Source organism: Pyxicephalus adspersus, chromosome 1, assembly GCF_032062135.1.
Source record: "Pyxicephalus adspersus chromosome 1, UCB_Pads_2.0, whole genome shotgun sequence".
NCBI lineage: Eukaryota > Metazoa > Chordata > Amphibia > Anura > Pyxicephalidae > Pyxicephalus > Pyxicephalus adspersus.
This window is the reverse complement of record NC_092858.1, coordinates 124733517-124746932: the sequence shown is the minus strand read 5'-3', so window position 1 is coordinate 124746932 and position 13416 is coordinate 124733517. Positions and strand designations below refer to the sequence as shown.

The 13416-nt window shown below is 35.8% G+C and overlaps 1 protein-coding gene across 2 annotated transcripts; it reads right to left on the bottom strand.

The window, feature by feature from the left end:
- Window positions 1-5165: 5165 nt before the first annotated feature.
- LOC140340873 (uncharacterized) lies at window positions 5166-13085 on the bottom strand. Of its 2 annotated transcripts, XM_072426300.1 has the most exons (7): window positions 12978-13078; window positions 12747-12872; window positions 10233-10867; window positions 9333-9461; window positions 8971-9032; window positions 8365-8628; window positions 5166-5696 (listed from the first exon to the last, which is right to left on the bottom strand). In XM_072426300.1, exons 2-7 carry the CDS (start codon window positions 12809-12811, stop codon window positions 5658-5660), a joined length of 1194 nt encoding a protein of 397 aa, XP_072282401.1. In that variant the 5' UTR covers window positions 12812-12872; window positions 12978-13078; the 3' UTR covers window positions 5166-5657. The 2 variants fall into 2 exon arrangements, with proteins under 2 accessions (XP_072282401.1, XP_072282411.1); XM_072426310.1 differs by lacking the exon at window positions 12747-12872 and having other exon boundaries at window positions 12978-13085.
- Window positions 13086-13416: the final 331 nt, after the last annotated feature.

The following is a 13416-nucleotide window of genomic DNA, read 5'->3' as shown; positions in this document are numbered from 1 at the left end:
AACCGGACCTCTGCTACCTATGGGCCATCGGATGCCTAACCTATGCTAGGTGTAACTAGACAGAGGGTGCAGATCAGCAAAGATACCTGAAAAGGGCAGCACACATATATATTTGTGTATATAGCTGATACACTGACAGTAGGGATATCCCAATGTGATCTCTGATAAGATCTCACATATACCCCAATAATACAGAGGGAATTATTATAATAATGTACTACACACAGACAAGGCAGTCAGTGTGTTCTGGAAGGAATGCAAGCACCTATCCTGGCTGAGCACATGTTCTCATCTCTGTCCCTGTACCTCCTGCATTTCTCTATATCCTGATGGGGTTTTCCAGGCCACTATCAGGGGCAGGAAAACTTCAACAACTTTATTTGCTATTTACAAAGTTACACCTCAGCAACCAGATAGAAAAAGGCAGACCCCTACATTCTATAGGTACATTTGCTGAAATCCTTCAGAGAGGGTGGCTAGATTTCTCTTTACTGTAAACATGGTCACTGCCAACCTTGGAAGTAATAGCACTGCCATCTTCTTCTTTCCTAGCTTCCTGTAGACAATCTTCAGCCATCTTGATTGGCTTGGCCAGGATGAGATAACTTCTGTGGGGCGCACAGGAGTTCAATTATTCCTGTAATGCGCATGGGAAGCTGGGGGTGACAGGTGTCCTGGCAACTAAATACCTGCCAAAGACCTTGAGTGATGTGACAGGTATGAGAGATTACTCTAGAAGGGACATTGCTAGTATCTGCATTATTTACATGTCTAATTGTGCATTTTAAAGGGGAGTTTATAGTGTTTATTTATCATTTAGAACTAAACCAAAAGTTTTTTTTTATAAAAAGGTATAAAAATTTTCATCTGGATATTGCAGCACGTAGAAATCCTGATTCTTTTTTAAGCTATCCTTCATTGCTAAAAAAAAATTAATTACTTATGGAACTTAATACCGCATGCCCCAGTTTACGCAAGTAAATAATTAAGAGCAGCAAACTGTCCCATATATGCCGGTCCTTGTGACATATATAGTTGTTATTGGATGAGGGCAAGCAAGCATTTCAACTGGACTTGATCTAATATGTTCAAGACTTTTCATTACATGACACAAATGACATGGTAAACACATTGTTGAAATGCAAACCTTTGTCCGCTCCAGATATAGGAGCATGTCTTTTCTGGACACATATTCAGGAAGTTTGTGGTCTGTGTGCATGTGAAGATAACACAGATCCAGCAATATATCATTAGGAGCTAGAGAGGTTGCAGCTGACTCATATGAAGTCACCAGTAAGGAGCAGCTGACGTCACACGAACAGAAGATCCTGGTGTCATCAGTCAGCTTTATAAGTTTAGGTTAAGGTGATGTAGATGTTGCATTGAAGAGCACTAACAATTATAGTACAATATAAAAAAATGTTATGACTATCAAAACAGGTGAACCCAAAACTGTTTTCCTTATCCTAATAAAAGTTGCCATGCCTTGTATAGAACTGTGAACAGATAATGGAGAAAAAAAAGAAAGATGAGAGAAGAATGGCTTTTTAGCAACTGCAATAGTGTATTATTAATATTATTATTATTATTATTATTATTATTATTATTATTAATAAACAGGATTTATATAGTGCCAACATATTACACAGTGCTGTACAATAAATAGAGGTTGCAAATGACAAACAAATACAGACAGTGACACTGGGGGAGAGGACCCTGCCCCGAAGAGCTTACAATCTAGTGGGTGGGAGAATTAACACACAATAGGAGAGATATGTAGTGACTAGTGTTGATGTTCAAATTCGGGTTGTCCCTATATTCGACCCGAATATGGCTGTTCGAATTCGGGTAGACCCGACCCGAAAAACACGGGATTCGACAGCAAAAATTCGGGAGGAAAAAAAAATGTTTTTTTCTTAAATTATTTATTTCGTATGTGTTTTTTATTTTAAACTTGTTCTTTTTTATTTTTTACAGGTTATCCGACAATGACATTTTGAATCATAATGTCATTGTGGGATTCCTGGACCGTGGGAACCTTGCGGTCACAGCTAATTGAAAGCAGGTGCCTTCAATTAGCTGTAACCGCAAGCAATACGAGGGCAATAGAGGTTGAATGGAGATACTATCTCCATTCATACCTCTACTGCTCTGTGATTGGCTGAGAAATAGTTAGTGGAATACCAGCGAGAAGGATGTTACAGTAGTCCAGACGAGAGATGATAAGAGCATGTACAAGAGTTTGGGGACAGATTTTGGAGATGATGCATAGATGAAAGTGACAGGACCTGGGGATGATGATGAGTTCTGTTTTATCCAGGTTGAGTTTCAGGAATCGGTCAGACATCCATGATGATATGGCCGACAGGCAGCATGAGAGGTCTTTGGCCACTTTAGTAAGGGCTGTTTCAGTGGAATGGGCAGCTATAAAACCAGACTGGAGGGGGTCAAGGAGAGAGTTGGTGCTCAGGTAATCGGTGAATCTTTTGTACATAAAGCATTCAAGAAGTTTGGAGACATATGGGAGAAGGGAAATAGGATGGTAGATAGAGGCTATGGAGGGGTCCAGTGAGGGTTTTTTCAGAATAGGGAGAATTATGGCATGTTTGAAAGGGGAGGAGTATTTACCAATAGAAAGGGGGAGGTTGAATAGTTCGGTAGTAGATCAGAGGGAATTGGGTCAAGCAGACAGGTAGTAGATGGAGATGATGAGAGATGAGGGCTGAGGAAGGCCAGTGATGATTTACATGTGGAAGGGGTGGGTATGTTTGGAGTGGCTAGGTGAGCAGAGACATGTCTGACTTTGTCAATTTTCTCTCTAAAGTAGGTGGCAATGTCTTGGGCAGAGAAGGATGTTGTGGGAGGAGCAGGTGTGGGGTTTAGGAGGAAGTCAATTGTTGAGAAGAGTTTACTCAAAATATATAGGGTTAACATGCTAAACTAAGTTCAACTGGGCTATTGGTGAGAATACCTGTAAAATCATCATTTTAAAGGAAGCAACCGACCGGTGACAACCGCTCTTATTTCCCATGGGGAGAATGCAGCAGGGTGTATCCCATTTATGCGTGTACGTGTTCATCCTAGATAATTTCCAGCTACAGAAGTTTGAAATGTAGATGTAGCTTTAAAAGTTGCTACCTTGTTTTGCTGGGTAGGCTTGTAATCCTTTGGTAATCTTTTGTAAAGAAAAAAATTGAAACTGAATAATAAATAGTATTTAATTAGGTTTAAAGTGTAAAGCTGTAAAGTGACCAGCAAAAGTCAAAAAATATACAAAAAAAATTGAGCAGATTTGAACCACCGATGGTACCCTCCTTCAGGGCTATAGCTCATTAGCAATGTGACTATGCTGCAGCTATTGGGTTAATGTTTGTTTCTGAAAACAAGAAAAAAACCTAAATTAATATTAAAAACATTTTATATATGACAAATAATAATGACAAAACAACCACACACACCATTTATTTGAGGTTAGCATTATTATGGAATATGAAGCAATGCTTTTCTTTTACAGTTTAAATGGATCCTGAATTTAGAAACATGAAAGCTGCCTACTGTTCTTTCTGAATCACTGACCATGAACGATTAAGCTGATATGCAGTTTTACTTTGTCCAGGGTGGTGACCTAAAAAAGTGCCTTAAAGTAAAGGTATGGTCTAGAAACTAAAATGAACAATTCAGAATTGAATTCACAATTGCTGCCTCCATTATCGTCTCAGAACAGGTTTACTTTAATTAGACAATAATTTGTTATGATGATCAAAGTAGTAAATTGTCATATGATACAGAAAGAACATGACTCACAGCTTCAACTCTCAATATATCAGAACTGGGGAAGAAGATATTTATTAAGTAATATGAACAATATAGGCAAATACTTTGATATATCTCTATCTTTATCGGTTAGCCTGACCTTACAACTTAACATTCACCCAAACTTTAACAGAGAGAATAATCTTTCATCCGTGAACCTAGGTGATCTAGCAAACTTGTAATGGATTTGGTAAAGAATGGAAAACATCTGCTAACAAATGACTTTTAGGAAATCTGTTCCAGGTTTGCCAGATCACCCAAGTTCACTGTTTAAAGTGTATCTTCTCCAGTCTTGAAAGGCTTTAATAAATCAAGTCCATAACCTTACAAATAACATTACTTTTAAAATAAATGTTTAACATAATTCTTAATCTTAAACCTGACTAATATCCTAACATTTAAAAAAGGCCCTAAATAAAAAGATTACCTGGACAAAATAGCCTTAAAATGTAATTTAAAGCAGTAGTAAAACATTTACCAAGGGATAGAGGTTTTTAGCCACATGTGGCATACAAAGTCTCTTAAAAGAGATGCCAAATAAAACTTCCCCTGCTTCTGGTAGCTTAGTTTTTTGTTTACACTGCATGACACATGCCACTGGCCTAGGAGAATTTGGGTGGACATGGAAGTCTGGGCAGCAAAGATGGTGGTTGCTAGGGATGCAGCATTGACAAAATCCTGGACTCTGCAATGTTTTATGGCACAAAGAAGTAGGTAGCTGTGTGCCATAATTTATACTTGATTTATGAAAAAAACTGATGCACACTAACAAAATGCTTTCAACCTAAATTAATTTAGAAAATAAATTTAATTTAAAGCCTGTTGTCTCATTCAAGCTGTTGCTGCTGCTGCAGTGACACTCACATTTGCCCTGACCACTAAACTCAGAGTACGGGATGTGACATGCACCACTTGTTCATCTTCACCAACGGAGCATGTGGAGACTTGAGATTTAGAGAACAGCCAATCTGATCAACAAAAGAAACAATTTCTATGAAGGTTGACTATTGGAAAAAAAACTATGAAAGAGTTAGAATTGGCACTATTCGAATAGGTGAAAGGAGCAGAGGGTGACAAGTGACCAGGAGACTAGAGGTCCAATTTAAATGTTATTGACATTCAATTTTACCCTTTTGGCTTAAGCCACCTGAGTGTTTATCTCATCACATGTACACTTTTACCAGGTTTGATGTTTGAAATAGAGCTGCAATCTTTTGGAAGACTTGCAATGTACAGGTTAAAAATAGTGGAATTTAAAAGAATCTGATCTCCCAGTGTATCGCAGTTTGTCAAATAATGTAAAAGGTTTAAGATGCCTTATTTCTACTTTCATTAAAATCACAACAGAAACATTGTTTTATATAATCTTTTTATTTTGTTTCTTTTCATTTGTCAGTATTTTTTTAGTTTTAAATTTATACACTATTTATTTAATTTATTATATATCAATTATAATCAAACTGTAAACACTATATAAGCAAATTATTTACAATAAACTAGTCACAAAAGGTACATTTAAACAATTATGTAAACATTCAGGCCACACCTAATGTTCCCGGGCAGGAGTTTCCTGCTGGGTGTCATTCTCCTTCACTAACATGGTCCTATACCATCCAAGAAGGAACAAGTATGGACTTTTCCAGAGTCTTGTTTTATGAAATATTAAATTTATGTAAACATATAAAAACTAATATAGACTAAAAAAACAAATTACCGAACCAGCAGTAATGTATGGTAATAAAGTAAATTAGAATATAGTCATCTTGTCTCAAGGTGCTTCACAGTTTTATTGACTGATCTTGGCTTCCATGTGCCAATATTATGGCCTGTTCAGTGTGCTTTCCTCAGTCAGGACTGATTAATCCCTCTAAATAAGCAGAATTCTGAAATAAGAAAACACAAATTATTTACATGGTACATTATTATAAACATAATACTACAGCAATACTGTAAAATACTTTATCCCCAATTGTCTTTGTAGCTTTAAAACAATTGGGCCGATTTACCAAAGAATAAAAAAATATTCACTTATAATTATCCAGCTATGTGAAAAGCAAATTTCTGTTCTCTACGAAGACCTAATGACATTCAGAATCAATTTCAAATAAACACGAATTTGTTTTTTTTTTTTTTGTGACTGCATATTATAAGTAAATATTCACACAATTTAATGTGCAAAGATCCTCAAGTCTTTTGGTATATTAGCTTCAATATGTATACATTTTCCAGCAGCAACCACTCATGTAAGTGTTAGTGAGGATAATATCAAGTACAGGTTGACATTCAAAAATCCGGCCTTCAATAATCCGGATCCTTCAGTTTTCCGGCATGGATTTTGGAGAGCATTTTCAAATTTACACTGTTTTCTGGAGGCGCTGTTTATGTTTTGCTTTTCCTCCACAAACTGAAGCTGTTCCCGTTGCTGAGGATGCTGTTACTGTCAGTCATGAAAATGATCATCCTGACAGCCTATGTGCTATTTAGCTTCTTTTCGAGGGTACAGTAATGATTAAAATTCTGGGGCACTATTTTGTTTAGTTTAGTTTAGTTGAACGAAAATTCTGTAAAACTGTTTTATTTAGTTGGTGAACATTAAAAAATGTATTTGCTTTTCCTTAGTATTATTTTATTTTATTATATACATACATAACCTTCAAAAACCCAGAATTTTTTGAAAACTCTGGAGGTTGCCGGATTTTTGAATGTCAACCTGCAGTCAAATATAAAGTATGTTCTAATATAAACCCAGAATAATTGTATTGTATTATGTGTTTTGTTATCTGTATAAATCAGGAAATCAGTTTTTACGTACAATGTTATTTTCCATTTCCTTGTTTGAGAAACAAAATTATATGACAATGCATTTCACAGTAATAATATTATCACACTTATTGCTTCAGGCATTTTGTGATGTGTAATGAATTTGTGCCTCATTGCTTCTTATTAAACTAACTGTGACTGTGAGCAGCTGAATTATGTTTCATTTGATATGTCATATGGCATATGAGTTAACTAGTATTTATATGTAATTAAAATATCTTACAGAGTCATATAGCAGAGATCTGTCCTGGCACAATATTAAGGTGATGAGCTGACACCAATGTCGTAACTGCAGGTGCCCTATTTCCTGATGCCTTCTAAGCTAAATAACCAAATACTTGCCATCCTTATGCTGACCACATACCATATGCTATACTTCACATGGCTCAGGTCATCAAAGTCAGAATTGCTTTCTTGGTATGTGTAAATGAGTCATTCACAAGCATCCTATTTTTAGCACTTCGAAAACAACACTAGGTGACATCACTCACTCCTTTTAATGAATAGAATCATATGCAGCTATTCAAATTTTGAAAAGAACTGAACATCAGGTTATAAATGTAAACTTTGGAGATTGTGTAAGACAGGATTGTGTAAGATGTAGAGCATGGAAGTCAGGTGGTAATGTTACACATTGCTCCATGATTTAGCACCATGATGAGCGAAACTAAAAATTAGCCTGGAATGTATTAATAATAAACATAGTCCTCATTTATGTTCCAATCTAACTACCTTCGTTATAGTCGTAGGTGAAGTTTTTTTTTTAATTGACGTCCTGGAAATGGTTGGCTCCAGAGTTCTGCTTTCTGATTGTACATTGCTTTATAGGTTTCATGGATAGATAATTTACAATTAGGGCCTTCACTAGAGGTGCCTAGATACACTAGTATGCCTTCCATTTGTATTTGTAATTGTATTCATAGTTTATTTTTATTATAATGTTTTTGGAGTTTCAACAGAGAAGACCCCTGTTATTGGAAATGTTGATTATATAAATGTAACAGTACAAGAGTAACAGTATAAGAAGCAACAAAACAAAAACAAAAACTCAGGAACTTGGTGTATGGCTTTGGGATGCCAGCAAAAAGGAGGGGGTAGATATTTTAGTGAAGGTAAAAAAGGAAAATAGATAGGGAAACTAGGTTAAAAAAGGAGTTAAGGTCAAGATCTATTGTTACCCCAAAGCTACAGGACACCATGTAGATTGGAATTTCTTTGTTTTATTAACTAAGAGTTAAAGGGAGAGCTTTGCATAAGTTTCTGCACCACCTTGAATACTTGAAATTAATTTTAATAGAATTTTTTTCTGGTTAGTTTTAAGGTGTCCAGGCGAACTTCTGTGTATTGATTGGGGACCTTTCTACGCTCATTCTGGCATGGAGACCACACAGGCCAAGTTGCAGTTTAATGCCCAATTTCTATTGTTTTCTCTGCTGCCCATGAATTATCTGGACATTGGCTCTCCTCTCTTGTCCTTTGTTGTTACTGTAAGTTTTAAGAGGAGAGAATGTCCCAGAGACAAATATAAAATGGTCGGATTGCTGACTTCATCGCTATGGTCAGGTTTAAACAAGTGTCCATGCACACTAGAGGGTGGCTGGTCTGTAGGCATAAAGTGCAGTCAGGCCCTTGAGTATTCTGCAAGGCAAATATGTTTGCTATTTCCTTAGCGGATGGTCTGAAGGTACATCATAAGCACAAGAACCAGAGCTAGATCAGATAAGCACTTACCAAGTTGTCTGTACTGTGTGATAACCATGTGAACGTGTCTTGCAAATATTGGTTTCCAAAGCCCATGATTCTGTTTACAGGGTGAGTAGCAATTCCAGCAACTTGTTTTGTAAAGTGGATAGAGAATGCAAACTTCATGTCCTCAGGGGTGTCTTCTGAGCCTCTCATTTTCATCTCTTTATCAATATAGACATCAGCAAGTTGCTTGAAGGAATTATAAGAGATATTTCTAAAGAAGCTACTGAAGGTTGGGTCTTCTTTTATCTATGTAATAGTAGAAAAAGTAAATGTAAAACTGTAAAAAGTAATAAGATTTAAACGTAGGTTAGTCTTTATATCTGTAGTGGAAATTTTTTATTACACCTCCTGTGTGATTTTTTGTATCTGTCAAGAATGCATACTTGCCATGTACAACTCCTATTTATTGTATAGCACTGTGTAAATATAGTTTAATAATAATGTATATATACATTGTAATGTATTCTAATGTATATGTGTATATTTAATTCTAGCACATGTATGCATGACAACTTGGCTAAAATGAAAATTAACCTTACATTAAAAATTTGAACAAGAGAATTGTTATTATGATTGTTTATAGTATACCTTTCTGTCATAGGCATCTCCTTGTCTCTGAAGTATGGACACAATCTGCTTTATCACATCATCTAAAAAAAAGAGGGTAAATTATTAACATAGTACCAAAACCTTAAATACTTAGAGTTTGTGTCAAATCAACAATGGCAATTATAGAAGATCAGAAAAGCAGATAATAAAACTAATTAGAGATATTACAAAGAAAATGCATGACACATTGATCTTGTATTGTGCGGCTACTAGCAAACACTAACATACAGAGGCCCATGCTCTAGAATTTATTCCTAATAGGCAACAACACATTAGCAGTGCAACAAATAGACATTTATGAATGATATTTTCATGTATTACTGATATCAGTGTGAACTTACCAATTTCCCTAGTTTCTCCATCATTTGACTCTTCACCCAGACTTTGCTTTCTTGTACAATTAGTATCATTCACAAGCAGTTCAATCTCTGTAGACATTTGATGGTAATAGCAATCTTCATGCTTTTCTCCTGCACAGGACATATTGTAACATAAAGTAAGTATATACATTAAAAAAGTCTGAAACCACAACTATAAATCATAAAACTTTCTCTTTAAAATGATTGTTGTGTGTTAACATTTTCAAAGGATCCACATCCATTACTGTATACACTATTTCAAGTTGGAAGACAACAATAGGGCCCCAATAAAGTGGGTATCAACGTAGGCTAAGCTGTCCCTCTTGCTGAGGACAGCAAAAGTGTAGCAAATCTAATGAGTGAATAACCATTAGTGATCTCTGACACTTTTTCACTTCTGCATGATGCAGATGTGATGATAAATGCCTACCTGGAGTTCAGTCATCTGTGATGAGAACTGGGGATGTACAGACAGATTTTTGGCTAGGTAAAACAAAAAAAAACGTAAGAGCTGTACTTTTGGCAAGAAAAAGTAATTGAAATAGCTTGAAAGTGTATCTTGTCTGGCCTTGGAGAGCTTCAATAAATAAGGCCCAGTGACTCAAATAATTATACACCCAAATTGTGTTCTACTGCCTAAACTGATGGAAAATTTCTGAGTGCCATTTAACACTTGTTATCACTCAAACTATTGACTTGTTTATATAAAGATGCTTAAATCTGTTGCATTAATTGCCAATAAATACATGGCAAATGGACAATTTTATTACTTTTGTTTAGTCCATGCAACTTTATTGAATAGCAATGGCTTGTGATTATTATATAAATGGTAAGATCAATAAATAACCATTTAAGAATAGGAGAAGCTAAAAAAAAACTCACTTTGTTTCGTAGATGATAGTTTATTGATGCGTTTCAGTGGTAGGTAAGTGGGTCGTTTTGGCTTTGTTTCTTCTTCCGAAACATTCTTCTTTAAAGAAAGTGTCCTTCGCAAGCTGTTTTTTTTTATGCTGGCTTTTTTTGAAGTCTGTGTTAGTTGTCCATCTGTCTCAGGGGTCACAGAACTCGCAACATGAAATGTTTGTTCAGAAGGACTTTCTTCCTTTTTGAAAAGTTGGTCCAGTAAGTTCCTAAACCATGACTTTTTGGCAGGCTTAACACTGGCCGTGTTGGCAGACTGGTGGTTCTGCTGGATTGGGTTTTCAGATTCTGATGGCTTGCTCACATTATCCACTTCTGTTTTCTTTGTCTCCAGTAACTCTGCTTTAGTAACTACAGGTATTTTATTCTCCTTTGCTCTGCGTCTAAACCTAGTGAGGTCACTGACTGATCGCTTTATTCGGACTTGTCTCTTTTCTCTCCTTTCTGTTGTCCGCTTTGTTTCATGATTGCTAAGGCTTCTTTTTATATAAGTTTCCAGTATCAGTTTTGCCTCCTGCTTGTTTAAAGAAGCAAATTTCCCTCTTTCTTTACTTTCCAATTTAGGGCTGTTTATGTCTGGTTCCTCCATATTTTTACTATAAGAAAATAAGGATAATTATTATAAATCTATTATCTTTTAATATGACATTACGTTCTTTCTGAATTCCATAAAGAAAGACCACATATTTCCTAAATGTATTATTTACAGAACTGACATTAACAGGTGTTAAGTAAATAAATATCAGCAAACATCACTTATTAAAAAAGCTATCTATAATAGGCTGGCTGTAGAGGAAATGTAGTGTGCATTCATTTAGGCTACTGCTAAAACCATTAGGATGTCCCTTTGGCTACAACACAATTTAACAATGTCTGAACAGTAAAACAAGTGCAATAAAGCTAGGTGTACATAATTGTCAGCAATAATATTTTCACATTTTCTTTAATTGGATCTGCAACCTCTCTGTTATAGCCACATCCCATAGAGGTATGGATTATTAGATTGATTGAGGATGCACTAATATTGTTTGTTCTGCTTACATAGACTGTCTATGTCAGTCCTACAAAGTACACAGACATATTGTCATAAAGGACGGGTCTCATCCACAACTGTACATGACTGGTAAAGGTTTACTTTTAATTGGTGATTTTTCCTGGTTACCAACTCACATGGATGGAGCCTGGTATTGGACTAGGTTTCTGTTGAGTGTGCTAGCTGGGTGTAGTTTAGGAGATTATTATCTGGAGGAAAGCAGACATGGTGTTGTGCCCTGGAAAACACAAGGCTTTAAAGTTAAGTAGCATTCACCTTGCTAGTGGTGTGCAAAATACTGCAAGATATAAGGTACATTTATGGTCACCTGGAGGTTTGCTGGGTATTGACAAGTGGAAATGAATGTGGACTCCCCTCCACAAGCCTATAATGTTTTATGATTTTACATGTATAAATGTGTGACATGAACTGTACCACAATTCATATTAGGCAATTCATAATAGCTGAACTTTGTGGGATTGTTACAAAACGTCATTTCTGAGAAGTGCAATCTAAAATGAAGGGTTGTCATAAAGTGTTCTCTTATAGGAGTTGCAGTTATGCAGTGTGCCAGTTCTTTTACTAGGATACTGTTATCTGCAGCTGAATCCAAGGTTTGATTAAAAGGTCCAAAAGCTTTTAAAATTTTCCTTGGCTCAGGATTAAATACCTACAAGCCACTGTTTTTCATAAACGTTATCTGAAGCACGTCCTATGTCTGACTCACTGTGCCCAGCGCCACCTGTACACCTATGCAAATGTTTAAACGGTACTGGATAGCCAACTTTATTTTCAGCATAAAAAAGAGGCTCCCACTTTTGCAAAACAAACTATCAATTAAAATCATTGTTTTTTTTCTAAAATGTGTATCACATAGATGGCAGCCTGGTGTAATTGCAATTCATTTCTTCTACAATAATCTGTGCTAAACTGCTATTGTGATAAATACAACATTAAAAAAATATGTCATTATCCTGGTCATGGTCAGTTCACAACCTGCTTACTGGACATACATACAGTAAATACAGAAATTATTAAACTCAACAAATGTTTAATATATCATACACAAAAAATAAATTTATACTAGGACATGCAAACACAAAGTATCTTCTTTTTATTTTAAATGTATTAGTAGGTTCCTTCAGCAAGAACAATGTCAAATTCTGTTCTTTGTTGGCTACCATGCATGATCGCACAATGCTGTGCAATATGTAATTGCTATTGCATGGTATGTATATACCTATGTTCCATAGGGACTAAACCTAAGAATTAAAGTTAACAATTTTAGAAGCAGAACTGAACTACTACAAATTTCTTGTGTAGCTCTAGCCTATTCAGGTAAGGGCAAGCAAGTAGTTACATCTTTTAAACAAACATGCCACTGTCCTAGACAAATACTTGTAATCATCCTAAATAAAAATTTACCATATGTGCATCTGTACCCCAACATCACTGAATTCCTAATGTGGAAGATGCTGCGGGGTGTCTCCTGTTCATCATCTTCCATGCCCTCTCCATTAATTTTCCAAACTTTGCTTGACTTTACAAGATCAACACATTATGTGTTGCTTTGGGAAAATAAAAGGAAAAAGAAAGGTAAACAAAGGAAAGTAAAGAAATAAAGAAAGAGAAACTATCTACAAAATCATTTACTTTATTTCAGTTCAGTTTACCTTTGCGTTTCCATAAATGCTTGCTGTATGTTAAGGTGCTCTGCTGTTGTTTGTCAGTGAAGTACAGTTTCCCTGTGTGTGCATTACACTCTCATACAGCAAGATGATCTCAGAACCTATTTATAGGCCTCCAATAGGCAAACTGCTCGTCATTAGCCGCAACCCTCTGTGGTTTCCCATTATACGTAGAAAGCCTATCTCCTTAGCACTAAAGTTCTTTCAGTGTTACTTCCTTCTTGTCTCAGACCTTACATGTTACAGTAAAGCCAATAAACCTGTTTTATGACATAGGTAAAGGATGCAAATCAATTAAATGGCGACTGATCATTTCTTGTAATTCTGACTGGCGAATCATGTTAGTACATTGATAAAGACAATACACAGTAAACAAGACAGACTTTCTATTGACTTTCTAGCAGCTCATTAAAAAAATTAATGA

Coding starts and splice junctions, on each gene's coding strand:
- LOC140340873 (XM_072426300.1), bottom strand. CDS start 12,811: ATGGAAGATGATGAACAGGAGACACCCCGCAGCATCTTCCACATTAGG. Junction 8,629..8,970: donor GAGATGCCTATGACAGAAAG/GTATACTATAAA, acceptor ACTATTACATAG/ATAAAAGAAGACCCAACCTT. Junction 5,697..8,364: donor CACACAGTACAGACAACTTG/GTAAGTGCTTAT, acceptor TTCTTATTTCAG/AATTCTGCTTATTTAGAGGG.